This window comes from Mobula hypostoma, chromosome 10 (genome assembly GCF_963921235.1).
Source record: "Mobula hypostoma chromosome 10, sMobHyp1.1, whole genome shotgun sequence".
In the NCBI taxonomy this organism is placed as follows: Eukaryota; Metazoa; Chordata; class Chondrichthyes; order Myliobatiformes; family Myliobatidae; genus Mobula; species Mobula hypostoma.
In genome coordinates this window covers 115090267-115117170 of record NC_086106.1, presented here as the reverse complement: position 1 = coordinate 115117170, position 26904 = coordinate 115090267, and the positions used below count along the sequence as shown (strand labels likewise).

Genomic DNA, 26904 nt, shown 5'->3' with positions numbered 1-26904 from the left:
TTTCCTCTTCTCCGTCTGTGTCCTCAAATTCACCCAGGATGTCCTGCTCTGCCAATTCTCGAAGCTCTTCATTATTAAGGCTCTCACCATGAGAATGCAGTAGTGCTTCAACATCACCATCATTAACATCCTCATGCCGTATCACTTGCAGTTTCACATCCATGCTAATGCTTTGCCTAGACATCTTAGATGTACTACACTCACTGCAAGCTGTTTTCCAGACATTATGGGTGAAAAAGAATGGAATAAATTTGCAAGGGAGCAAGAACGTTTACACATGCGGGGGGAAGCAGTGCATGAACTAATACGTGATTGGCTGTGAGTGGCTCAGAGCACATGTCGAGCGCTCTCATTGGCTGATTGAATGCTTACTGTAATGGTGACTGCTCTTGAAAAGTTTTGTTTACAATGACTTTTAGTCATTTTGAAAAATTTCAATAAAGAATTGAATAAACGCATTGCAACAAATCGGGGTAGTGTTATGTGGGGTCTGAATGTTGTTTTATTTTTCACACGCTGCTACACTGAAGTGCACCGTTTCCACCAAATGAAATCAGTGAGGATTATGCTGGGCCGCCAACAAGTATTGCCAACACAGCATGTCCATAACTCTCTGATCCTAATCATCCGTTTTTTTGTAATGTGGGAGGAAACTGCTGCACCCAGAGGAATTAAGGAAACCTACACTGACACAGAGAAAATGTGCCAACTCTTTAAGACGATGGCAGGAATTGAACCCTGATCATACGGTTGACACTGGAAAACATGGCACTAACCACTATGCTATCGTACCTGCCTTCTTAAATCACTGGAGCATCATCATTCTTTATTGTTCCTGAATAGTTTCCTTGTCTATCATTCCTTCTACCTCTTCCTGCCTCAGCCCACACTCCCATCTTTCTGAAGACATTCATTTTAATGTACACTAGGTGTAGTGACTTCTACTACTCTATGGAGACTGTTCTGATCTAGAGGTGGGAGATCTACTGTTATTCTGCAAGGTTAGAATGGGAGAGGGCAATGGTTGATATTAACTTTAGGGCAAATTGGGAACAAGATGACAGTAACTATTGAGAAAAGGTGGCTTTCAGAATATTGTTTCAGATGGGGGTGGATCTGACCACCTGAACACAACATCTATCTACATGCATTACGATTCATTGTCATAATGAACCTCTATCGTTTACGGGATGAGGATATTCCTATGTGGCTGGCACTCACTGTTCATACCTCAGTGCCCCGAAGCTAAGGAGACTGTTCAGTACTAACCACATTGATGGGTTGGATGGATAGCACATATAGGTCATACCAGGTAAGTACACCAGGTTTACTTCCTTGAAGGAGTTGGAGTATTGTAAAGCAGTTTTGACCCCCTTATCGAAGAAAAGATATCCTGACGAAGGGTTCCGGCCCGAAACGTCGACCGATCTTTTCCACGGATGCTGCCCGACCTGCTGAGTTCCTCCAGCGTGTTGTGAGTGTTGCTTTGACCCCAGCATCTGCGGATTATTTTGTGTTTACGAAGAAAAGATGTGCTGGCTTTGGAGAGGATCCAGAGGAGGCTCACGAGAGTGTTTCCGGAAATAAAAGGGTTAATGTAGGAGGCGCGTTCAATGGCTCTGGACCCGTACTCACTGGAATTTAGAAGAATTGGCGGGGGGCGGGGGAGGAATCTCACTGAAACCTATCGAATATTGAAAGGCCTAGATAGCGTGGATGTGGAGAGGATGTCTCCTACAGTCGGGGAGTCGAGGATCGGAGGGTGCAGCCTCAGAATAGAGGGCGGTAAATTTAGAACCAGGATAAGGAGGAATTTCTTTAGCCAGAGCGTAGTGAATCTGTGAAATTCATTGCCATAGATGGCCGTGGAGGCCAAGTCATTCAGCACATTTAAACTGCAGCTTGATAGGTTCTTGATTAAAAAGACCATCAAGGTTACGGGGGAAAGGCAAGAGAATGGGGTTGAAAGAGATAATGGATCGGCCATGTTGGAATGGCAGAGCAGACTCAATAGGTGAATTCTGCTCCTATGTCATAAGGATTAGTGACACTGATCGGTCTGAAGTCACATATATCTGTAAGTTATGTCGGGTAAGAACACCAGATTTACTTCCTTGAAGGTCGTCAGTGAAGGAGAAGGGTTTTTTGCAACAAGTTGGTGTTTTTATAACCACCGCTACTCGAGACTATTTTTTTCTTATTTTATTCAATTACTTTAATTTAAATCTTGTGCCTGTGGGATTTGTCCACGTTTTTGGTCAGTGATCCAGAACGATGGCTGCTTCTCCGGCAACCAAATCACAGAAATGGGTACAGCAACAGAGGTATATTTCCATCAGTAGATTAGGCTAGATATAGTAGGGATTGTGCGAGTTATGGAGATCAGGCATGTCTTCAATTTAACCCCTCCCTACATGTTGTAAAATAGCCAGTGAAAGGGGGCTGGAAATGATTATAGCCTGATTTCTGCAGCCTTTAGTATACTTAAGAAACAACATTCCTCAAAAGAGGAAAGATAAGCCTAACTCACTTTACCATTCAGACTTGCTGTTACTTTATATTTGTCAAATACTGAGACAATCAATTTGCTTCGATTGTATTAAATATGTTTGCAAGAAAAGGGACAGGAAACTGGTTAAGTATTTATGGGGAACAAGCAGAACATTTTGAAGTGAACGGAAGCGGGTGTGGGAAGAATCAGTACACGGCTTGGAATATGGGTCCATAGGTTCTGAGAGAGACATCACATTGGCAGTTACAATAAGTGCCAAGACTTTTGTAAATGGTGTTGATAAATATTGTATCTTCAACATCTTGATAAACAATTGCACACATACTTCCTTTTCTTTCAGCATGCAGTAACGTTTTGGGGCTGACAAAAATAACTCAACCTTCCTCTCTCTTTCTTGACCCTAGACTCTAAAAATCTGCTGGAACAAAGCTACTTTCTTCCAGCCAACATAGCTCTCTGGGTCATTGAAGCACACTAGCCTGGAACCCATGACAAATTTGTGGTCCTCTTGGAGGAGCTGGCATGACCAACAGCAGGTAATTCAGCCACGATCAGAAACTACATTTGGTCCATATGACTCAGTTGAACTCTTGACAAGTGAGTTTAACAACTGAACAATCAGGAGAGAGCCATTAGCATCTTGTTTGGCAATGGATAATTATTTTCACATTCAACCATTATGATCTAAGGAGAAATTTACCCTACGAGTCTGCAAAAGTCTTCGGGTGTGATGTACAATGACCGTCTCACAGCATCATCCAAACTTATTGCTCATTATCTGCCAAAGTCTATTGTAGAAACAATTCATGATTTCTGTGCATGTTTTCACTTACAAGAAACTGACAGGAAATTGGACAGTCATTTATAAGAAACACTTTGAGTGGGATGGCACCGATTAAAGAGAGAAAGATATGATGTTGATTACGAATCTGGAAAACCCTGCAAGGATTATTATGTTATCACTGCTGCAATCTGTGCTGGATTGATGTGCCAAGATTCCTATAAGTTTTATTAACTGAACAGAGTACAATCTTTATGATAAAGTGCTTAACAAATGTTTTATTTTTTTGCAAGCACACAATGTATTGATGCAAATCACATCAAAGCAAGCAGCAGACATGTCACTTTATATAAGCACAACCTCCTCTATCTTCATTGTCTTCCAAACCCCATCCCAATCTGTGCTCATAAATAAGACCCTAAGACATAGGAGCAGAATTAGGCCATTTGGCCCATCAAATCTACTCTGCCATTTCATCATGGCTGATCCATTTTACTCTCAACCCATTCTCCCGTCCCTGTAATTTTTCACTTCCTGAATAATCAAGAAAACATCAAACTCCGCTTTAAATACAGCCAATGACCTGACCTCCACAGCCACCTGTGGCAATGAATTCTACAGTCCCCACCCTCTCGATCAAGAAAATACTCCTCATTTCCATTCTAAATGGATGTCCCTCTATTCTGATACCGTGACCCTGGTCCTAGACTCCCCCACCACAGGAAACATCCTCTCCACATCCACTCTATCCAGGCCTTTCAACATTTGATAGGTTTCAATGAGATCCCCCCTCATTCTTTTAAATTCGAGTGAGTAAAGGCCCAGAGCCATCAATCGCTTTTCATACGATAAGCCTTTCAGTCCCAGAATCATTCTTGTGGACCTCCTCTGAAATCTTTCCATTGTCAAGACTTCCTTTCTTAAATAAGGAGCCCCAAAACTGTTCACAATACTCCAACTGAGGCCTCACTAGTGTCTTATCAAGCCTTAGCGTTACATCATTTTTTTTTATATTCTAGTCCTCTTGAAATCACCTCACTACAGGAAGAATGTGGATGCTATAGAAAGAGTGCAGAGGAGATTTATAAGGACATCACCTGGATTGGAGACCATACCCCTTCTGAGGACAGACTGAGTGAACTTGGCCTTTTCTTCTTGGAGTGACAAATGATGAGACGTGACCTGATAGAGGTGTATAAGGTGAAAAAAAGGCATTGATCATGTGGATAGCCAAAGGCTTTTTTCCAGGACTGAAATGACTTGCATGAGGGGGGGCATATTTTTAAGGTGTTTGGAAGTAAGTAGAGAGGGGATGTCAGGGGTAAGTTTTTCACATAGAGAGTGATGTGTGCGTGGAATGCACTGTCGACGGTGATGATGGAGGCAGATATGATAGGATCTTTTAAGAGACTTTTAGATAGGTACATGGAAGTTAGACAAATAAAGAGCTATGCAGTAGGGAAATTCTAAGCAGTTTCTAGAGTAGTTTACATGGTCAGCACAACATTGTGGGCCGAAGGACCTGTCATGTGCTGTAGATTCCTTTGTTCTATGTTCTATGAATGCAAACAGTACATTTGCCTTCCTCACCACTGACTCAACCTGCAATTTAGCCTTTAGGGAATCCTGCAGAAAGACTCCCAAGTCCCTTTGCAACTCAGATGTTTGAAATTTCTCCCCGTTTGGAAAACAGTTTAATGCTTATATTTCTTTTTCCAAAGTGCATGACCATAACTTCCCAACAATGTATTCCATCTACCACTTCTTTGCCCATTCCACTAATCTGTCTAAGTCCTTCTGCAGCTTTCCTGCTTCCTCAACACTACCTGAACCTCCACCTATCTTTGTTTTGTCCACAAACTTAGTCACGAAGCTATCAGTTCCATCATCCAAATCACTGACATATAATGTAAAAAGATTCAGTCCCAACACAGACCCCTGTGGAACACCACTAGTCACCGGCAGCTAATCAGCAAAAACTCCCTTTATTTCCATTCCTTGCCTCCTGCCAATCAGCAAACCCTCTATCCATACTAGTATCTTTCCTGTTATTCCATGGGCTCTCGTCTTCTTAAGCAGCCTCATGTGCTGTGCCTTGTCAAAGGCCTTTTGAAAATCCAAGTACACAACATCCACTGATTCTCCATTGTCTATCTTAATTGTTATTTCCTCAAAAGAATTCCAACAGATTATTCAGGCAAAATTTTCCCTTAAGGAAACATGTTGACTTTGAAGTATTTCGTCATGTGCCTCCAAGTACCCAGAAACCACAACCTTAACAATTGATTCCAACATTTTTCCAACCTCTGAAGTCTGACTATCTGGCCTATAATTTCCTTTCTTCTGCCTCTCTCCCTTCTTGAAGAGTGGAGTGACACTTGTAATTTAACCTGTCCTCTGGAACCCTCCCAGAACCCAGTGATTTTTGAAAGATCAGTGCTAAGGTATCCACCATCTTTTCATTTTCCTCTTTCAGAACCCTGGGGTGCAGTTCATCTGATCCAGGTGGCTTATCTACCTTCAGATCTTTCAGTTTCTCAAGCACTTTCTCCTTAGTAATCATAACTGCACTCACTTCTCTTCTCTGACGCTCTTGAACTTCTGGCATACTGCTAGCGTCTTCCACAGTGAAGACTGATGCAAAATACTTATTTAGTTTGTCAGCAGTTTCGTTGTCCAGTAGTCCAATATCTACTCTTGCCTCTCTTTTAGTCCTTATATATCTGAAAAAAAATTGGTATCTTCTTTGATATTATTGGCTAGCTTTCTTTCATATCTCATCTTTTCCACATTTATGCCTTTATTTATTTTTCAGTTTGTTTTTAAAAGTTTCACAATTCTGTCTTCACACTAATTTTTGCTCTATTATATGCTCTCCCTTTTGTTTTTATGTTGACTTTGACTTTTGATGTCAGCTACGGTTGCATCATTCTGCCTTTAGAATACTTCTTCTTCTTCGGGATCTATCGATCCTGTGCTCTCAGAATCTCCAGCCATTGTTGCCCTGCTGTCATCCCTGCTAGTGTTCCCTTTCAATCAACTTTACCCATCTCCTCTCTCATGCCTCTGTAATTCCCTTTACTCCAATAAAATACTGATACACCTGACCTCAGCTTCTCCTTTTCAAATTGCAGGGTGAATTCAACCATATTCTGATCACTGCCTCCTAAGGGTTCATTTACCTTAACTACCTCATCAAATACAGTTCACTACACAACATCCAATCCAGAATTGCTGATCACTTAGTGGGCTCAACCACATGATGCTCTAAAAATCCATCTTCAATGCATTCTACAAATTCTCTCTTTTGGGATCCAGCACCAATCTGATTTTCCCAATCTACCTGCATATTGAAATCCCCATACGGAGGCCCATAAATACCTCCTATCAGGGTCTTTTTATCATTGTAATTCCTTAACTCAACTCTGAAGGACTCTACATCTTCCGATCCTATCTCACATCTTTCTCAGGTTTTGATTTCATTTTTTACCAATGGAGCCACTCCACCCCTTTTGACTAACTGACTGTCCTTTTGATATAATGTGTGCCTTGGATGTTAAACTCTTAAGTATAACCTCCTTTCAGCCACAACTCAGTGATGCCCACAACGTCATACCTGCCAATCTCTAACTGTACTTTATTCCGTACACTGAAGGCATTCAAATATAACACCTTCAGTCTTGTATTCGTCACCATTTTCGATTCTGTCCCCCTTTTACACTGCAACTCATCCCACTAACTGCAATGTTGCCCTTCCTTCTGCCAATCTTTCCTGACATTCTCACTACACACTCCCTCTGCTTGTAAACCAACAGCCCGGTCACTCCAGTTCCCACACTTCTGAGAAATTAGTTTAAACCCTTCCCAACAGCTCTCACAAGGTTATTGGTCCCCTACGGGTTCAGGTGTAACCCTGTCCTTTTTGAACAGGTCATAATTTCTTCAGAAGAGATCCCAATGATATAGATATCTCAAACACTGCCCCCTGCGCCTGTTTCTCAGCCATATATTCATCTGCCAAATCATCCTAATCTTACCCTCACTGGCGTGTGGCAATTCAGAGATTGCTACCCTGGAGGTTCTAGCTCCCTGAATTCTCTCTTCAGGACCTCCTCACTTTTCCTATTTATGTCATTGTTGGCAATATGTACCAAGACTTCTGACTGTCCACCTTCCCCCTTTAAAATGTTCTGGACCTGATCCTAGATGGCCCTGACCCTGGCACCTAGGAGGCGACCTACCAAACCAGAGACTCTTTCATGTCCACAGAATCTCATATCTACTGCTCTAACTATGGAATCCCCTATTACTACTGCAGTCCTCTTCAGCCCCCCCCCACCCCTCTGAGCCACAGCACCAGACTCAGTGCCAGAGACCCGGTTGCTGTGGCTCTGCCCCAGAATTCATCCCCCCCCCCTCAACAGTATCCAAAACAGTATACTTATTGTGGAGATAATGGCCACTGGGATACTCGGTACTGGCTGTCCATTTCCCTTTCCTCTTCTGATAGCCACTCATTTTCCTGCCTCCTCTAACTTCAGGGTGACTATCTCCCTGTAGTTCCCAACACCTCTTCCGTTTCCTGCATGAAACACAGCTCCTTAGCACATTCTCTGAGGAGGTGCAGCTCAGTGCACCTGGTGGAGGTATGGTGATCCGGGAGGCTGGAGCTCTCCCAGAATACTCACATCTCACGCAAAGAACACAACACAGCCCCTGCTGTCATTCTCACTGCTCTAACTATGCACTGACAGATGAGGAATGAAGAATGAAGAAGAAAGAAGAAGAAACTCATCAGATATTTACCTTGCCCAAGCCCATTTTTACTGAAGTCTCTCCACTCTGACAGTGGTCCGCTCACACAATGGCTGCTTTGCTTGTCACTGCTTTAGTTTCATTTGCCCTTGCTAATGAATCATGATTGTGCTGCTGAAAAAAAGCCTAAATCTTGTGAAAGTTCCTTTTTAAAATATTTTGCACCTGGATCCGCATGACACCCCCTCCGCCGATTTGACTGTGATTGCGCTGCCGGTAAAAGCTGAAATCCTACGAAAGCTCCTTTTTTAAATCCCTTACTCCCAGACCTGGATGAAGCCGCCTCTGCCAATTTGACTGTGACTGCGCCACTGGAAAAAATCAGCAATGCTGAAAAATAAGCAACACTCCAGTAATATTAATTATCTTCCTTTTTTTCCCTGGAGTGAGTGACCCATCTTGGGATAAAAATCAGGGTTGAGAAACTTACTAATATTATTCTTCGTATGTGTGACTGCTGTTAGATGATTGAGGAACTGTTTCAGTTCAGATGTATAAAAATTTGGTTATGGTGCATTTGGAATAGTGTGCTTGTCTGGTTGAGAGAACACACACCATACCTCTTTGAGAGGTCAGCAATGGATGTGAATGCTGCTTATATGATGCTTTGTGCATTTTTCATTGCATTTGTGCTTACATGTACTTGTGCATATGTCAATAATACTTGACTTTGACTTTGAGATTGATAGGGCGATGAAGAAGGATTATGGCATGCTTGTCTTCACAGGCTGTGTACAGACTATAAAAGTTGGGCTGTTATGTTGCAACTTTACAAAACACTGGTTATGAATAAACTCTTCTTGGGCTTCCAGCCGGGTACAAATATTGATTATAACCAACGCTTTGGTGACAAACTCTGCCATCTTCATCAGTGATGATGCCTCGGTATGTCTAGCTCAGTGGTATTTATACCCTCGTACTCTGTCCATTCTGAATGATTAGTCCTCATCCAGTCAAGTTTCTGCTACACCACAAAATGCTGGGAGAACTAAGCAGGCCAGGCAGCATCTATGAAAAATGTACATTCGACGTCTTGGGTAGAAACTCTTCGGCAGGACTGGAGAAAAAAAGCTGAGGAGTAGATTTGAAAGGGTGGGGGGGGGAGGGGAGAGAGAAACGCCAGGTGATGGGTGAAACTTGGAGGGGAAGGATGAAGCAAAGAGCTAGGAAGTTGATTGGTGAAAGGGAGAGAAGGCCATGGAAGAAAGAAGAAAGGGGGGGAGGAGCACCAGAGGGAAGCGATGGGCAGGCGAGGAGATAACGTGAGATCAGAACAAAGAGATGGGGAATGGTGGGGGGGGGTTGGGGGAGGCATTACTGAAAGTTTGAGAAATTGCTGTTCATGCCATCAGTTTGGAGGTTACCCAAACGGAATATAAGGTGTTGTTCCTCCAATCTAAATGTGTGGCCTTATCCCGACAGTGAAGGAGGCTATGGATGGACATTTCGGAATAGGAATGGGAAGTGGAATTAAAATGGGTGGCCACTGGGAGACTCCCATTCCCATTCCGATATGTCTATCCATGGCCTCCTCCACTGTCATTCCCATTCCAGCATTTTGTGTGCGTGATTTCCAGCATCTGCAGATTTTCTTTTGTTTCTACTCTCCCACCTTGTTTACAATTGAATTCCAGTTCTTACTTAGGGGGACACCTCGTCTTTGTTAAAATTCTTTTCCTCTAACTTTATTTCAATGGCTTCCTTTACGAAGTGGTCCAAAACCCATTGGCGCGGCACAATAGTTTTGTGCCATCAAAGCCAATCCTATGGCCATTGCAAATGCAATGATCTGCTACCACTAATTTCTCCAGGTAACCCAAACGGATATACCTCCTGTATTTCTTGATGTAGGCTTTCACCATGCGTCCCATCTAGCTAAAGCTTCCATCCAGCAAATCACTCAACAGTTACAGAGCTGGGGATAATAGAGTATTGCATTAGAGCCTGTGTTGTCATTTTTCTGGTAGTTTAAACTTATTTATGATGACTTATACTGTATGCTTGTATAACTACCTGTTTGTCTAAATACTTCGTGGTATCTCTGGTTCTATGCTTTTGTAGCTTCTTCGTCCGTAAGCCTGGGATGTCATGGCAGTGTAAGTAAATCAAAGCTGTCCTCTTTGTCTCCTAGGCTGTTCTTATTAAAGAATTCCCTCATCTATCCAGTTTGAATTAGTTTTCAATATAAAGACAGACAATGATACAAGTTCTTCCTTTTCTCCTTACTTACAAAAGAGTGAGTTGGTTATAGTGCGAGTTGGTTGCCCGCTGTTATGCTTGACTGTTATTTCTTATACAAAGGATGCAACCAGAAGATTTTAGTCTCATTCATGACTTTAGAAGAACCTTCTGGACCAAATTGTCTCCGGATCCAACAATGCCAACGTGGATTGAGAAATGGTTATCAGACAGAAAGTAAAGAGTGGGATATGGTTTCTTCCTCTGACAGGCTAGGACTGCCAGGATTGGTGCTTTGACCCCAGCTATTCATGTTTTATAACAACAATTGGCCAAAGGGACCACATTTGCTGATGATTTGAAAACAGGTAGATAGGAATGTGAAAAAGGCATATGGCATGCTAGCCTTCAGTGTCTGGGGCTTTGAGTATAAGAGCCAAGAGGGATATAAAGTGGTGATAAAAAGCTTGTGAACACTGTAGAATTTTCTCTATTTCTGCATAAATATGACCTAAAATGTGATCAGATCTTCATGTCTGTCCTAGATAAAGAGAACCCAATTAAATAAATAAATAAATATACTTGTTGAGAAAATGATCCAATATTACATGTATTTCTTGCTTTCAGTAAGCGGTGTGACCACCTTGTACAGCAGTAACTTCAACCAAATGTTTCCACTAACTGTTGATCAGTCCTGCACATTGGCTTTGAGGAATTTGCGCCATTCTACCTGTCAAAACTGCTTCAACTCTAGCACGTTGGTGGGCTTCCTTGCATGAACTGCTTGCTTCAGGTCCTCCACAACATTTCTATAGGATTAAGGTGAGGATTTTGATTTAGCCATCCCAAAACAAAATTTTCATCTTTTTAAACCATTCTATTGTTGATTTACTCTTGTCTTCAGGATCATTGTCTTGTTGCATTATCCAAGTATTATTAAGCTTCAGGTGATGGACTGCTACTCTGACATTCTCCTGTAAAATATCTTGATACAATTTTGAATTCTTTGCTCGCTCAACAATTGCAAGCTGCCTAGGCCCTGGGGCGGCAAAGCAACCCCAAACCATGCTGCTCTTTCCACCATGCTTCACAATTGGGATGAGGTTTTGGTGGTGTGCAGTGCCCTTTTTCTTTCAAACATAGCAATGTGCAATTCTGACAAAAAGTTCAAATTTGTCTCATCTGTCCACTGAGCATTGTCCCAGAAGTGTTGTAGAACATCCAGGTGGTCTTTTGCAAACTTGAGACATGCAGCAATGTTTTTTTCTTGGAGAGCAGAGGTTTCCTCCATAGTGGCCTCCCATGAACACCATTCTTGTTTAGTGCTTTTCCTATAATGGACACGTGAACAGAGACTTTAACAAGTTCTAGAGATTTCTGTAGGTCTTTTGTTGTTATCCTTGGGTTCTTTTTCCCCTCCTTCAGCAGTGCACGTTGTGCGCTTGGTGTGATCATTGCAGGAGTCCACTCTTAGGGACAGTAGCAACAGTACTGAGTTTCCTCCATTTGTACCAATTTCTCTCACTGGGGACTGATGAACACTTGGGTCCCTAGTAATGCTTTTGTAGCTTTTTCCAGCTTCATACATCTCTACAATTCTTCCAAGGTCCTTTGAAAGATGTTGAAATCGAGGCATGGTGCACATAAACAAACCTTTCTTGAGAAGAGCAGGCTCTGTCAGTAACCTGACTTTGTGTATCTTTTTTATAGGGCAGGGCACCTCTGCAACCCACACCTCCAATCTCATCTCATTGATTGCAACAACTGATTCCAAATACCTTTTGTAGAAGGCATTACCCCAAAGGTTCACATACTTTTTCCAACAAATACATGTAATATTGGATAGTTTTTTTCTCAATAAATGAACATGTATAATATTTTTTGTGTTATTCCTTTAACTCCTTTATCTAGTTTTAGGACTTGTGAAGATTTGATCACACTTTAGGTAATATGTATGCAGAAAGGATGTGGATACTATGGAGAGAGTGCAGAGGAGATTTACAAGGGTGTTGCCTGGATTGAAGGGCGTACCTTATGAGAATAGGTTTAGTGAACTTGGCCTTTTCTCCTTGGAGCGACGGAGGATGAGAGGTGGCATGGTCGAGATGTATAAGATGATGAGGGGCATTGATCGTGTGGATAGCCAGAGGCTTTTTCCCAAGGCTGATTAGGCTAACATGAAGTGACAGTTTTAAGGTGCTTGGAAATAGGTACCAAGGGAATGTCAGGGGTAAGTTTTTCATACAGAGGGTGGTGGGTGCGTTGAATGCACTGCCGGTTGCAGTGGTGGAAGAGGATACAATAGGGTCTTTTAAGAGTCTCTTAGATGGGTACATGGAGATTAGAAAAATAGAGAGCTGTGTGCTAGGGAAATTCTAGGCAGTTTCTTGAGTAATCTACATGGTTGGCACAACATTGTAGGCTGAAGGGCCTGTAATGTGCTGTAAATTTCTATGTTCTATGTTTATGTGAAATAGAGAAAATTCTACAGGGTTTGCACACTTTCTAACCCCACTGTAGACGTTTTGGAAAGGGTACAAAAGAGGTTTACGAGAACACTGCCTGAATAGGTGGCATGGACCGTAGAGAGAGGTTAAACGAACTTGGGCTGCTTTCTCCAGAACTTCTTTGGAAGCTGATAGAAATTTATAGAATTATGAGAGACATAGATACATAGATAGCGTATACAAGCAGAACTTTGTTCTCAGGATGGAAATGTCAAATACTAGAGGATCTGCATATTAGGCCAGAGGAGGAAAGTTTAGAGGAGATTTGTGGGGCAGGTTTTAATTTAAACATAGAGTGGTTCAGTTCCTGGATTGGGATACCAAGAATAGTGGTGGAAACAGATATGATAGTGGCATTTAAGAGACTATGAAGTGCACACATCAATATGCAGGGATGGTAGAGGTATGGATCATATGCAGGCAGAGGAGATTGTTTAATTTGGCATTGTGTTCAGCACAGCTGTTGTGGATTAAGGGTCCTGTTCCTGTGCAGCATAGTTCCATGTTCTACAGACTGGTTGGGAATATGAGAAGGGAGGAGGCTACAATTCAGACATAGACCAGCAAGTACCTGGCAAAATGAAAAAATGTAAAATTATCTATACTTTGGTGCATAGGCTCTGTGGTGGCCAGTGCTATCATGTTTGCTGTTGTGTGCTGGGGCAGCAGGCTGAGGGTAGCAGACACCAACAGAATCAACAAACTCATTCGTAAGGCCAGTGATGTTGTGGGGATGGAACTGGACTCTCTGACAGTGCTGTCTGAAAAGAGGATGCTGTCTAAGTTGCATGCCATCATGGACAATGTCTCCCATCCACTACATAATGTACTGGGTGGGCACAGGAGTACATTCAGCCAGAGACTCATAAAACCAAGATGTAACACAGAGCGTCATAGGAAGTTATTCTTGCCTGTGGCCATCAAACTTTATATCTCCTCCCTTGGAGGGTCAGACACTCTGAGCCAATAGGCTGGTCCTGGACTTATTTCCTGGCATAATTTACATATTACTATTTAACTATTTATGGTTTTATTACTATTTGTTATTTATGGTGCAACTGAAACGAAAACCAATTTCCTCCGGGATCAATAAAGTATGATTATGAACTATATAACAGAAAGACAGATTATTTTACGTGGTGTCCTGTACCAAAGTAACTGAAAGTCAATGTACAGTAGAGCATGCAATTAGGAAGGCAAATAACATGTTGCCATTTATTATGAGCAGACAAATAGTAAAGATATCTTACTGCATTTACAAAAGGTCTTGGTGAGACGGGAGTTGATCTGTGGTGTGCAGTATTTGTATTTGCATGACATCTGAAACTTTGACAAACTTCTATAGATGTGTGGTAGAGAGCATACTGACTGGTCGGTTGCATGACATCCAGGTATGGAAACACCATTGCCCCTGAAGGGAAGATCCTACAAAAAGCACATCTTGCACAATCTCTCATGGTCCCAAAGCACATCCTCCACAGTTAGGAAAGCACATCAACAGCTCTAATTTCTGAGGAGGTTGAAGAGAGCTGGACTATGCACATAGTTCCTCATGACGATCCACAGGTGTGTAGCTGAGAGTATCACTGCATGCCAGGAAAATGCGCATGCAGTGATTACAACTGAAGAGTACAACTGTCCAATGCATCACTGGCATTAGCCTACCCACCATCAAGGACATACGTGCAGAAGGGTGCCAGAAAAAGGCCAGTAATTTCACGCAGGTTCCCACCCACCCTGCTTATGTTTGTCCCACTCCTATCAGGGAAGAAACTGCACAGCACCCACACCGGGGCCACTGGACTCTAAAACAGTTGCTTCCCCCAAGCGGTCAGGTCAACATCTCCATCCGTTAACCCACTCCACCATTACTACATCCACATCAGCCACACCTCTCCACAGCCCCTCAGCACCCTTCACCAACCCCCCCCACCTGCTGCCACTTTACAGTTACTTTTACATTGTGTTTCATAGGATTGCTTTTTTTTTCTTTATTGTTTTTAATGGTGCATTGGATCCAGAGTAGCAATTATTTTGTTCTCCTTTACATTCGTGTACTGAAGAATGACAAGAAACTATCTTGAATCTTGATAGTAGGGTTGGAAAGGAAATGCGCCATGCAGATAGTACAAAAGTCTACAGGTCTTTTCACCACTGAGAGTTCAGGGGACCTCTCCCATAAACTGATGCCAAGCAAGGAGAAAGGAAGTGTGTGGTTCTCCAATAGTTAAAGGAGGATTTAGCATCATTCAGCCAGAAGGGGCGTGGTGAATTGAAAGCAGGAATAACAGAAATCAAGGATCCAAAGGTTGTCCGCTGCATGGAGTGAAGGGGTCAAATCTTACGGTTACTGTGTCCTGCAATTTCCAAGGTAAAAAGAAGCTGGGAGCTAATAAAGTTCACAGCTGAATGGAAAGAACAGTGATTCAGTACAAATATCATGTGGTTAAATATACCACTGACTGAAATAATTGCCTGACAGGAAGTTTAAACAAGCAAACATTAAGAACTAAGAAAGAACTCTTTTGATCAAAGCTTTGCACAGGTATATAAATATTATTTCTTAAATTTCCGAATTTTATTTTTCCTTAAATTAATTTCGAGTTAACGACTTGGATTTGCAAGCCCGGGCATGTTACGAATGATAAAAGTTAGCGCTGCTGCAAGCAAACTTAATTCATCCCTGATGTACTTCAGTAACAGTCCAGCAATACAGGCTACGGTGCATAAGATCGAATAATTGTAACTTACCATCGTCCTCTCGGTAATTGGCTGCTTTATACATTCGTATAACCTGTTAAAATTATTTAGGAAGTGTTGATTTAATTCCTCCCCTTTCACTTTTCCGCTACTGCAGCTCCGTGCGTTGAACAAGTTGGGGCATGTTCGAGGCACTAAGAGGGCAAAGCTCGCAGTTTATCCCACTGGCTTCAGAAGCCCCGGCCGCATTGTACGTGCCGTGTTAGATCTGCAGATTTCAGTCTCTCTAAAAACGTGGGTCCATACACTGGGTACATGATGTCAAAACACGGTGCTGGTTCAACTTAACAAAACTCTAGTGCGATGCACGCAACACTCTTGGACATTCCAGGACCTGATTATTCTGGGACGGGATTACTTCACAGTAATATTTGGCAAGTTCCGTTTGGTCTTTAAAAGTGTTTATTTTCCCCCTGCCTTAAGTGTTGCCAGTTTGCTTTTCACTGGTGTTACATTGTGGAATTCTGTACATTCTCCAACCTGGTGTTACAGCAAAAAAAAAGTTGACACAAAAATGAAGAAAGAACTTAAGAGAGGTGACTACGAGTGTCCGAATCAGGTTTATTATCACTGGCAAATGTTGTGATATCTGCTGTTTTGTGGTAGCAGTACAGAAATACAAATGTAACACTTATATATTAGTGTGTGTCTATATATATCAGTAAGTTAAATAAGAAATATTTTAAAAATTGCAAAAAGTGCAAAATAGTGAGGTAATATTCATGGGTTCATTGTCTATTCAGAAATTTGATGGAGGAGGGAAGAAGCTGTTCCTGAAATGCTGAGTGTGTGTCTTCAGGTTCCGGAACCTTCTCCCTGATGGTAACAATAAGGATGCCCTGGCTGGTAAGGGTCTTTAACCAGTGGGGCCAAAGACATGAATATTAGGAGAAGGAGCTGCAGATATGGTAGGTTCAGAGAGAGAATTCCACAGATCAGTCACAAGGCTGGTATGAATCAGATGAGTTTGAGAAGATTTGGTTTATCATCTAAAACTTTGACAAGCTTCTAAGAACTGTGGAATTGTCTTTCTGAACCTACTATGTCTGCAGCACTTTCATCCCTTTGGTCACACTCATTAAAGACCCCCCCAAGCTCTAAATGGTTGTTACTGTGAGACTAGAGCTGGGATAACCTGTGAAAGCCGGGAGAGTATCCCTGCTGCTCTTGACTTTCAAGTAAATGGGGAGAAAGAAATGCGTAGTAAATATAAATGCTGGAGGAACTCAGCAGGCCAGGCAGCATCTATGGAGAAAAATACAGTTGATGTTTTAGGCCCAAAGATGCTGCTGGTATGCTGAGTTCCTCCAACATTTTGTGTGTGTTGCTTGGATTTTCAGCATCTGCAGATTTTCTCTTGTTTGTAAATATTTTCTTAGCCACTTTTGACTGCCAGCTGGTCAGGCATCACGTAAAATCACACAAGGCGTTCCAATGAGCGAATGAAGCAAACCCAAGTGCAGGACACAGGCATGGAGATTCAGTTAGGATGCTTATGCAGGCGTGAACTTTGAACAGCAAATAGGAGGGATCTTGACACAGAGAGACGGAGTTTCATAGGTAAACCTTGAAACTGGAGCAAAACTTAGAACACACAGTCCTAAGCGGCCGGGAAATGTTAATTACCACACAGGGAAAACCAACAATCTGGTGACTAGTGGTTGTAACGCCGGGGTTCTTATGCTGCAGGTCTTGATGGAAACCAGGTGTGCCATCATCAAAGAGAATTAGAAGCAAATGAGAAATTAATGGTCGGAACTGTGGCAGAATCAAAGGAAATTAGGAGAAAGACAGGGAATTAATGATTGGGACCGTGACACAAGGGCTGTAACTGTGTCTTTAGACTCTCATTTAAAAGTAAGGAGTCTTACCTGACGTCCACAAAGGGCAAAGTTAAAATGGCAGCAGGCAGGAGCAGGTCAAAACCACACAAATCACTAGTAACCTTGTTAGAAGCTAAGCACTAGCATGCATGGAAGATTGACTGACTGCCTGAAGTCAGGCAGTGGTGATAAAAGGTCTTGTTCTGAAATGTCAACTGTTTATTCCTCTCCATAGCTGCTGCCTGACTTGCAGTGTTCCTCCAGCACTTTGTGTGTGCTGGTGGGGATAAAGGGAACTTTTTCCGGATGGCTGCTGGTGACCGGTGGAGTTCCACATGGGTCACTGTTGAGACGGCAGATTTTCACCTTGTACAGTGATGATCTGGATCACTGTGGCCAGATTTGCAGATGATAGGTGAAGGGGCAAGTAGCATTACAGAGGCAGGAAGTCTTCAGTAGAACTTGGACAGATTGGGAGACTGGGCAACAAAATGGCAGATGGAATACAGTGTCAGAAAGTGTGGGGTTGTGCACTTTGGTAAGAAGAACAATGGTGAAATGGGGAAAGAATTCAGGAACAGGAGGTGCAAAGGGACTTGGGAGTCCTGGTTCAGGATTCCCTTAATGTTAAGTTGATGCATGCATGAGAAGTAAATTGGGCAAATGCAATGTGACCATTCATTTTGAAAGGATTAGAATAGAAAACCAAGGGTGCAATATAGAGGCTTTATAAGGTGTTGGTTAGATCACACTTGGAATATTTTGAACAATTTCGGGTCCCATATCTGAGGAAAAATATGCTGTCCCTGAAGAGGGCCCAGTGGAGGTTCGTACGAATGGTCCCAGGAATGGAAGGCTTAACTTTTGAGGAGTGCTTGATGTCTCTGGGCTGTAGTGTGTGGAGTTCAGAAGGATGAGGGGAGATCTCATTGAAAACTACTGGATACTGTTACTGGAGGAGCACAGGTAGTCAGAAAGCATCTATGGAGGAGAATGAATAGTTGACATTTAGGGCCAAGACTCTTCATCAGGACTGGATACAATCCTGAGGAAGGGACTCAGTCCTAAAAGTCAGCTGTTTCTTCCAGCTCCATAGATGATGCCTGACTTCAGTTCCTGCAGCATTCCGTGTGTATTGTTCTGGATTTCCAGGCTCTGCAGGATCTTCTGTGTATCTAGTTACTGAATGGCTTGGATCGAGAGGACGTAGAGAGATTGGTTGCATTAGTAGGAGAGTATAGATTCAGAGGGGACAGCCTCAGAGAAAAGGGGCATGCCTTCAAAACTGGGATGGGGAACTTATTTAGCTAGATGGTGATAAACTCTGGAATTCATTGCCACAGAGAGATGTGGAAGGCAAGACATTGGGTGCATTTTAAGCAGTGATTGATAGGGTTTTGATTGGTAAGGGGATTAAAGGTTACATGTGTAAGGCTGGAGTTGAAAAAATTCAGCTGTGATTGAATGGCAGATCAAAGCTGATGGGTCAATATTCTACGTCTGCTCCGATATCATATGGTCTATATGGCGACGACTTTAATTTCCTTCTGTGCCTCATCAGACAGCTGGGGTTTTAAATAACCAGTCAGTGGACATACGAGACAAAGGCAAGAAACTGATTGGTACTATAAACTTCATTGAGGACCATATCCATGAAATGGGCTAAGCCAAGAGAAACATAACTCATATCTGTGTAGAAATTGTATAACAAAACAGATTTGAGTTATCTAATAATTTTAAACTACTTCTTAGACTTTACTTTGGCTAGATGATTACCTGCAGCTTGTTCTCAGAGATTCGATTCAAAGGGATCGTTTTCACCAGAACAGAGGAATACATAATGAGCTTTTAACAGATGCATCCTGGTCTTGAATTTTTTTATTTTATATATTTGTTTCAGTCCAACTGTGTGTTTTAATAGTCAGAAAATTACTTTAAAAATTCACTTGAATTGCATTAACTTGCAGTTTCTCAAAAGCTCAACGAGATCCAGATTGGTAATAATAGTTACACATTATAGGGATCATTTTGTTTCATGTAATCAAGAAGACAATTTGCTTCGTTTCATTTCTGTCTGCTCTTTTGTTCTCATTTACACCATTAGTAATCCATTAACCAGTGTCCTACAGACAAATGGAACATATGAGACTTGTCTGTATGAACATTTTGGAAATCTCATGCTGCATTTCAAAGCAAAATGAATAGAGGTGCAAATTATACCTGATTGACATTTATTGCCAGAATGGAATGTCATTGATGGAAAAAGCCAATGTTCTAGTTAGGCTTTTGGGAGCAGTACTTCAGGAAGGATAAGACAAAGGAACGCGAACCAATCCTCAGAGGGATCAAAAGTGGAGAGAGTGAGCATTTTCAAGTTCCTGGGTGTCAAGATCTCTGAGGATCTAACCAGGTCCCAACATATCGATGCAGCTATAAAGAAGGCAAGAAATTTCGTTAGTAGTTTGGAGAGATTTGGTTTGTCACCTAAACACTCAAACTGTGGAAAACATTGTGACAGGCTGCATCACTCTCTAGTAAGTGGGGAGGGAGCTACTGCACAGGACTGAAGTAAGCCACAGAAAGTTATAAAATTAGTCAGCTCTGTCTTGGGTACTAGCCTCCATAGAAATGATGCTTCAGAAAGGCAGCGTCCATTATTAAGGACCCCCATCACCCAGGACATACTCTCTTCTCATTGTTACCATCAGGAATGAGGTACGGAAGCCTGAGGGCACACATTCAGTGATTAGGGACAGCTTCTTCCCCTCTGCCATCAGATTCTTAAATGAACAGTGAACCCATGAACATGACCTCACTCTTTAAAAAATATATAATTTCTGTTTTGCACTATTTTAAATCTAACTATTTAATATACATATATATTTACTGTAATTGATCAGATTTATTTTTCTTTCCTTATTACCATGCATTGTACTGCTGCTGCTAAATTAACAAATTTCACGACACATGCCAGTGATAATAAACCCGATTCTGATTCTAATTTATTTTTGCTTTAGACTAAAATTTGCAGAACTTAAGTATTCATTGAGTTAAATATGATTTCTTTAGGCTGAGCAGATTGACAAATCATCAATTCAATATTGTCGTTGTGTACAGGGGAGTGCTTTAGGTGGAATTCCTTCAAAGAGCCTCCTGTGAGGCAGAGTTGTTCTGACACACAGGGTGGTTAAGCCAGAATGAACTGCTTCTTAAGTTAAAATTAAATAAATATTTGAAATAGAGGAATGAATAACATGGGAAAAGAAACAAGGGTATATGTTGGCAACAGGAATACTGCAGATGCTGGAAATTCAAGCAACACACATAAAAGTTGCTGGTGAACGCAGCAGGCCAGGCAGCATCTCTAGGAAGAGGTGCAGTCGACGTTTCAGGCCGAGACCCTTCATCAGGACTGACTGAAGGAAGTGTGAGTAAGGATTTGAAAGTTGCAGATCTCTTACTCACTCTTCCTTCAGTTAGTCCTGACGAAGGGTCTCGGCCTGAAACGTCGACTGTACCTCTTCCTAGAGATGCTGCCTGGTCTGCTGCGTTCACCAGCAACTTTGATGTGTGTTGCTTGAAGGGTATATGTTGGCTTTGGATTGCTGTAGAACTGTGTGAGAATTGACCAATGGATTGAAGTGCATGTGGCTGTGAAATACTTTGGAACCCCAATGTCTGTAAACGTTAAGTGCAGAATATGGGGAACCTGCCTTAAAGTAAGTGATCTTGGAAAAGCACACACAGACATCCCACCCTGCAAAAACTCATTTCAGGGAGGTCTCAACCTCATAGCAGTCTGTGTCAATGAATTTGTTAATTTTGCAAGACATCAGATTCACAAGTGTTTTGTGAGACAGCTGACTTCTGAATTCTGTATTAATGTGACGCACCATGCAGAATGCCCTTTCTACATCTGGCAGAGCTCTTTGAATCTCAACTGCCCTGTGCTCACCGATGTTACTTTGGACAGCTTCCCCCAGAACTCATCAACTGGCAAACTTTTGTAGTTTGGCACCAGTCTTTCAAGGTTAGTTGAGACATAATCCAGGACTCACCTCAACATGTCTTTTACAGTCATTTAACGCACCATGGGCAATAGAAAAGTCACTGTTGCAAACAGTGCAGGGAGCAACACTGTCATTATTTTTGACCCCTATTAAGCAGGGGTACACTTTAGGGTAGTTTGGAGTGAAGTACATTTTATATCTTTTTTTGGAGCACTCTGCCATAGCACTGCAGGACACTAAACTGAACTGATGGACAATGAAAGAGAGAGAGAGGTCAACTGTGAAGCCCGACCACAGAGAAAACTGATAGGTCTACTGAGCACAAAGAGAGACCAATCAGGATCCCCTCCCTCTCCCTCCCCCAAGTGATTAATTTATATTATCACAAAACTCAGTCCTCTTTTATTGTCATTTAGAAATGCATACATGCATTAAGAAATGATACAATGTTTCTCCGGAGTGATATCACAGAAAACAGGACAAACCAAAGACTAACACTGACAGAACCACATAATTACTACATATAGTTACAGCAGTGCAAAACAATACCATAATTTGATGAAGAACAAACCATGGGTACGATTAAAAAAAAGTCTCAAAGTCCCCGAGTCGATCGACTCCCGAGTCCCCGATAGCAGGCGGCAAAAGGGAGAAACTCCCTGCCATAAACCTCCAGGCACTGTCAACTTGCCGATGCCTTGGAAGCAGCTGTCCACAGCCGAAACTGAATCAGTCAGTCCAAAACTTCGAGCCTCTGACCAGCCCCACCGGTTCAACCTCCCTAGCGCCATCCTCTGCCGAGCGCCTTCGACCTAGCCCTGGCCGCTGAAACAAGCAAAGCCGAGGATTCAGAGCCTTCTGCTCCGGAGATTCCGGTTACCACACAGTAGCAGCGGCAGCGAAGCGGGCATTTCAGAAGTTTTCCAGATGTTCCTCTGTATTCTCACGTTCGTCTCCATCAAATCAGAATTGTGCACGGTCCCCTACTTGATAGATTGCAGATATCATTCACCGGAGAGGCCGCACGCGCTACCGTCCGCTGCCACCTTCTCCAGGATATTGTATATAATTTGCGGGCACCAAGGAGCCGCTATCAATATGCGGGAGAGTCCCGGAACTTCCGGGAGAGGTGGGATGTCTGCATACAGTTAGTGGAATCGGTGACACATTAAGAAAAGTAAATAGAATGGCAAATGCTAATTTTAGTTAAGTTGGCAGTAGTTTTTTTCTATTATAATTACATAATTCAACAGATCGCTATGTACCCCTGTGATCAATCCTCACAGGAAATTTACTTCAGCTCTCTTTTCATCATGGGATTGAGTATTACATCATACACTGATTAATTTCTTTACAATAGACCCAAAACAATGAAGTTTGTTGTCAGAATGTGTAATTTGAGAATGTGGTTCTTGGTAGTATTTTGAGGTTGCTGCCAAATCCATGTTAGCAATCATTGTCCCTTGATCTCCATCCTATCTCAGACAAGTTCCCTCTATCCTTTTCCCTTCTCTGCAAGTTTTTAGTTGCACCTTTTTTTCTAAATGTTCCCAGTTCTGAGGGATGGCCTTTGACCTGAAATGTTAACTTTGTTTCTCTTTTCACAGATACTGCTTGATCTGCTGATCTGTTTTCAGCCTTTTCACTTTTTCTTTACAATTTCCAGCAGCTTCAGTTCTTAATGCTCTTAATTATATATTCGTTGTTGTCCCTTGGTAGTGATTTCACCTCTGAATCATTAGGTGTAGTACGTGTGCCCTACTACAGAGACTTGACCACAAAAATCTCAACAAAAGTTCATGTTCTCCTCCATGGGCATTGCACGATTAGAAGGGTTTTAAACCAGTCTTTCAGGCTGTATGTTCCAGACTCAAAGTTAAGTCTATTATTAAAGAACGCTTATGTCACTATGTACTTGGGAATCCAGCATCTGCATTCACAGAAGAACAAATACAGTAGAACCAGTGAAAAACTACACACAAAGACTTTCAAGCAACCAATATGCAAAAGAAGAGAAAATATGCAATCAATTAATCAATCGAATAAATAAATAATACCAAGAACGTGAGTTGGAATCCTTGAAAATGAGTCCATAAGTTGTGGAATCTGTTCACAATTGAGGTGACTCCTACCCTACTTGTGAAATCAGTTTCCCTTAATTCCCGAATTCCCATCTCAATTAGTTCAACGTAATGCCCCAAGATTTTTCATCACTGCTAAGGGAAATCAGTCCTTCCTGTTTGCTCACAGAATCCGGTTAAAGAGTGTCAACCCCAAATATTGACTTTTCCCTCCACAGACGCTACCTGACTCACTGATTTCCTCCAGCAGCTCATTCTTTACTCCAGGTTTCAGCATCTACAGACTTCTGTATCTTCATAATTTTATATGCCTCAATTAACTCTTCCCTTGACATTCAAAGAGCCAGATCCAATCTTTCCTCATAGAAAATACCTAACATAAGCACAGGAGATTCTACAGATGCTGGAAATCCTGAGCAATACATACTGCACAAAATGCTGGAGGAACTCAGTGGGTCAGGCAGCATCTATGGAGAGGAATAAGCAGTTGCTGTTTCAGGCTGAAGCCTTCAAATCAGGACTGAATTCTTTGCATTCTTTGCATAAGCTAATTCTTTATACCCACTCTAATACATCACTGTATCCTTAACATCGTGACCAGAATAGTATATAGTATTCGTGCTGTGGTGTACCTAGCCTTATCTGTACAGTTCTAGCCTGAGTTCCCAACTTTTGTGTTCTATGCATCTACTAAGCATTTTGCACATCACTAATACTAATCTATCAGCCAATTCCACAACATACCCATATCCACAGGTATGCATTCCAAGGTCCGTGTTTCTCCACACATCACAATAACTTCTCATTTGTTGTAAACTCCTTTGTCTCCTGGCGTCTTACACTTCACCAGATGGAATCTTATGTATTGTGTTTTGTTTTTAATTTTGGTTTTTATTTAACTTTTGTGTTCTTTATCTTATTCTGTTTTTTTTGTGCTGCATTGCTGCAGCGGATCAGGAGTAACAATTATTTTGTTCTCCCTCACACGTGTGTACAGCAAATGACTGTAAACAACCTTAACTCTTGAATGGAATTCTACTGGCCACATTTCAATCCAGTTGACCATCCCATCAATTTTATCCTTCTGTTTAAAGATTTATTCCTCCTACTTTTAACTTATTCATTAATAAGGCGACACAAGCCAAATTCTGAGCCCTCTGGATCCCTACTGAGAACAACCTCCCAGACACAGCAACACCACTTCACCATCGTTGTTTGTTATATTTATTAATAACTTGACTAATAATTTGAAATAGAATGATGTTTTCAGACAAATCAAAAATTGGCAAAGTGATTGAAAGTGGGGTGGGGGGGAGTGGAAAATAGATTTAAATTACAGGAGAACATTGGTAGACAAGACAGCAGGGCAAAATACACTCGGTGGCCGCATTATTGGGTACAGTTGTACCCTTCGTTAATGCAAATATTTAATCAGCCATTCATGTGGCAGCAACTTAATGCATAAAAGCACGCAGACATGGTCAAGAGGTTCGTTTGTTGTACAGACCAAATATCTCAATGGGGAAGAAATGTGATCTAAGTGATTTTGATAGTGGAATAATTGTTGGTGTCAGATGGGGTGGTTTGAGTATCTCAAAAACTGCTGATCTCTTGGGATTTTCACACACAAAAGTCTCTAGAGTTTACAGAGAATGGTGTGGAAAAACAAAGAACAAAAACTTCCAGTGAGTGGGAGTTCCTTGGGTGAAGACACCTTGTTAATGGGAGAAGGGAATGGCTAGACTGGTTCAAGCTGACAGGAAGGTGACCGTAGCCACGCATTACAACAGTGGTGTGTAGAAGAGCTTCTCTGAATGCACAACACATTGAACCTTGAAGGGGATGGGCTACAGCAGCACAAGACCACACCAGGTTCCACTCCTGTACCTAATAAAGTGGCCACTGAGTGTATGTAGCTTCTGGATCCAGTTTGCAACTCTCCCTTGGATGCCATGAACTTTTACTTTTCACCAGCTGCCAACTGGAGTTTCATCAAAAGCCTTGCTGGAACCTGTGTAGATTACATCACATCACATGCACTGCCTTCATGGACCATATAATTGTCTCAAGAAATGCAATCATTGGTTAGACGTAATGTTCCTTTAAGAATGCCTTTGTCACTGTCACTAATTAATCTCTGCCTTTCTTAAATGAAGGATTATACAGTCCTTCAGAATTAGTTTAAATAATTTCTCAACCACCAAAGTTAAACCAATTGGTTTGTAACTATTTGTTTATCTCTTTCTCCCTTTCTTTAAAAGAAAACTTGGTACAATTGCAGCAGGTTTCCCAATCTCTGGCTGCTGTCCAGAAGCTGAGGCGATTGGAAAATGACAGTCAGAGCCTCTGTAATTTCCTTCCTCCTTTTAGCAGTCTGGAGCACATTTCATCCAGGCCTGGTGATTCATCTACGTCCAAAAATGCTATAACTCTTAAAACTTTCTCTTTTTAATATTTTTAATTGCTCTAATAATTCACAGTTATACACCTTTACCATAACATTGGTACCAGCCCCATATTCTTTGACAAACAATTGAAAATGTTCAGTGAGAAATTTATCTCATCTCTAAACGTTATTTTGTTAACCTCTAATAGGTCCTCTCTGAATGATCCTCTTGCACTCAAACTGATGATTTAAAAAAAAGCTTTGAAATTTATTTTATCTGGATTTTCTTCATGTCCTTTATTTTCCTAATTCCCCTTTTAATCTCATCTTTGCATTTTTATTCTCTTCCTATCTTTTGGCAGTGTTAAACTCTTGCCTGCCATAAGCTTTCTTGTTATCATTTTGTGCATCTCATTCAGGGGATGAAAGATATTCCAATCTGACGCTTTTTCTTCACACCAAGCCCCCTGAGTTCCCTCCTTGACTCTTTCCCACTGCTGTGTCACTCATTTGTACTTGAGTAGGTGTCTCCAGTCTGCTTTTGCTACATCACATCTTGTCAAGGGAAGATTTGCCTTGTAACAATATAGAAGTTTTAAATCCTGTTTTATCTTTGTCTTTACCAAAGCTATAGTAAATTGTACAACTTTTTTTTTGGCAGCAATTATAATTCAATTATTTTCTCACTGATATTACCTCCAGTCGCCTGGCTTCATTATCTGATACTTGTGTAGAATCCTCCGTGGCTCACCCACCTTTAAAGGACACCCTTTAGCAATTCTCTGATTATGGTTCTATAAGTTTTATAGTTAATACTTCAATAATTGAAACACCTTACTAAGACTTTCCCATTTTTTTTGTTTCCTACATCAGAAGTCTGCCCACAGTTTTGCTATTCTGTCTCTCTCATTTGGATGTCTAGTTCCAGCAGTGTGGTTGGAGGAACAACACCTTATATTCCGTTTGGGTAGCCTCCCACCTGATGGCATGAACACTGACTTCTCAAACTTCTGCTAATGCCCCACCTCCCCCTGGTACCCATCCGTTATTT

At 41.7% G+C, this 26904-nt stretch overlaps 1 protein-coding gene across 4 annotated transcripts in view; it reads left to right on the top strand.

Moving 5' to 3' along the window:
- LOC134353411 (tumor necrosis factor receptor superfamily member 27-like) overlaps positions 1-26904 on the top strand; it is a 257893-nt gene that overhangs the window by 154806 nt on the left and 76183 nt on the right. Inside the window, exon 2 of one of the 4 annotated variants that reach the window (XM_063061436.1) lies at positions 2917-3048. In XM_063061436.1, coding sequence (XP_062917506.1) covers positions 3001-3048 — 48 coding nt within the window. In that variant the 5' untranslated portion in view covers positions 2917-3000. The other 3 variants (XM_063061437.1, XM_063061438.1, XM_063061439.1) reach the window with 3 other exon arrangements.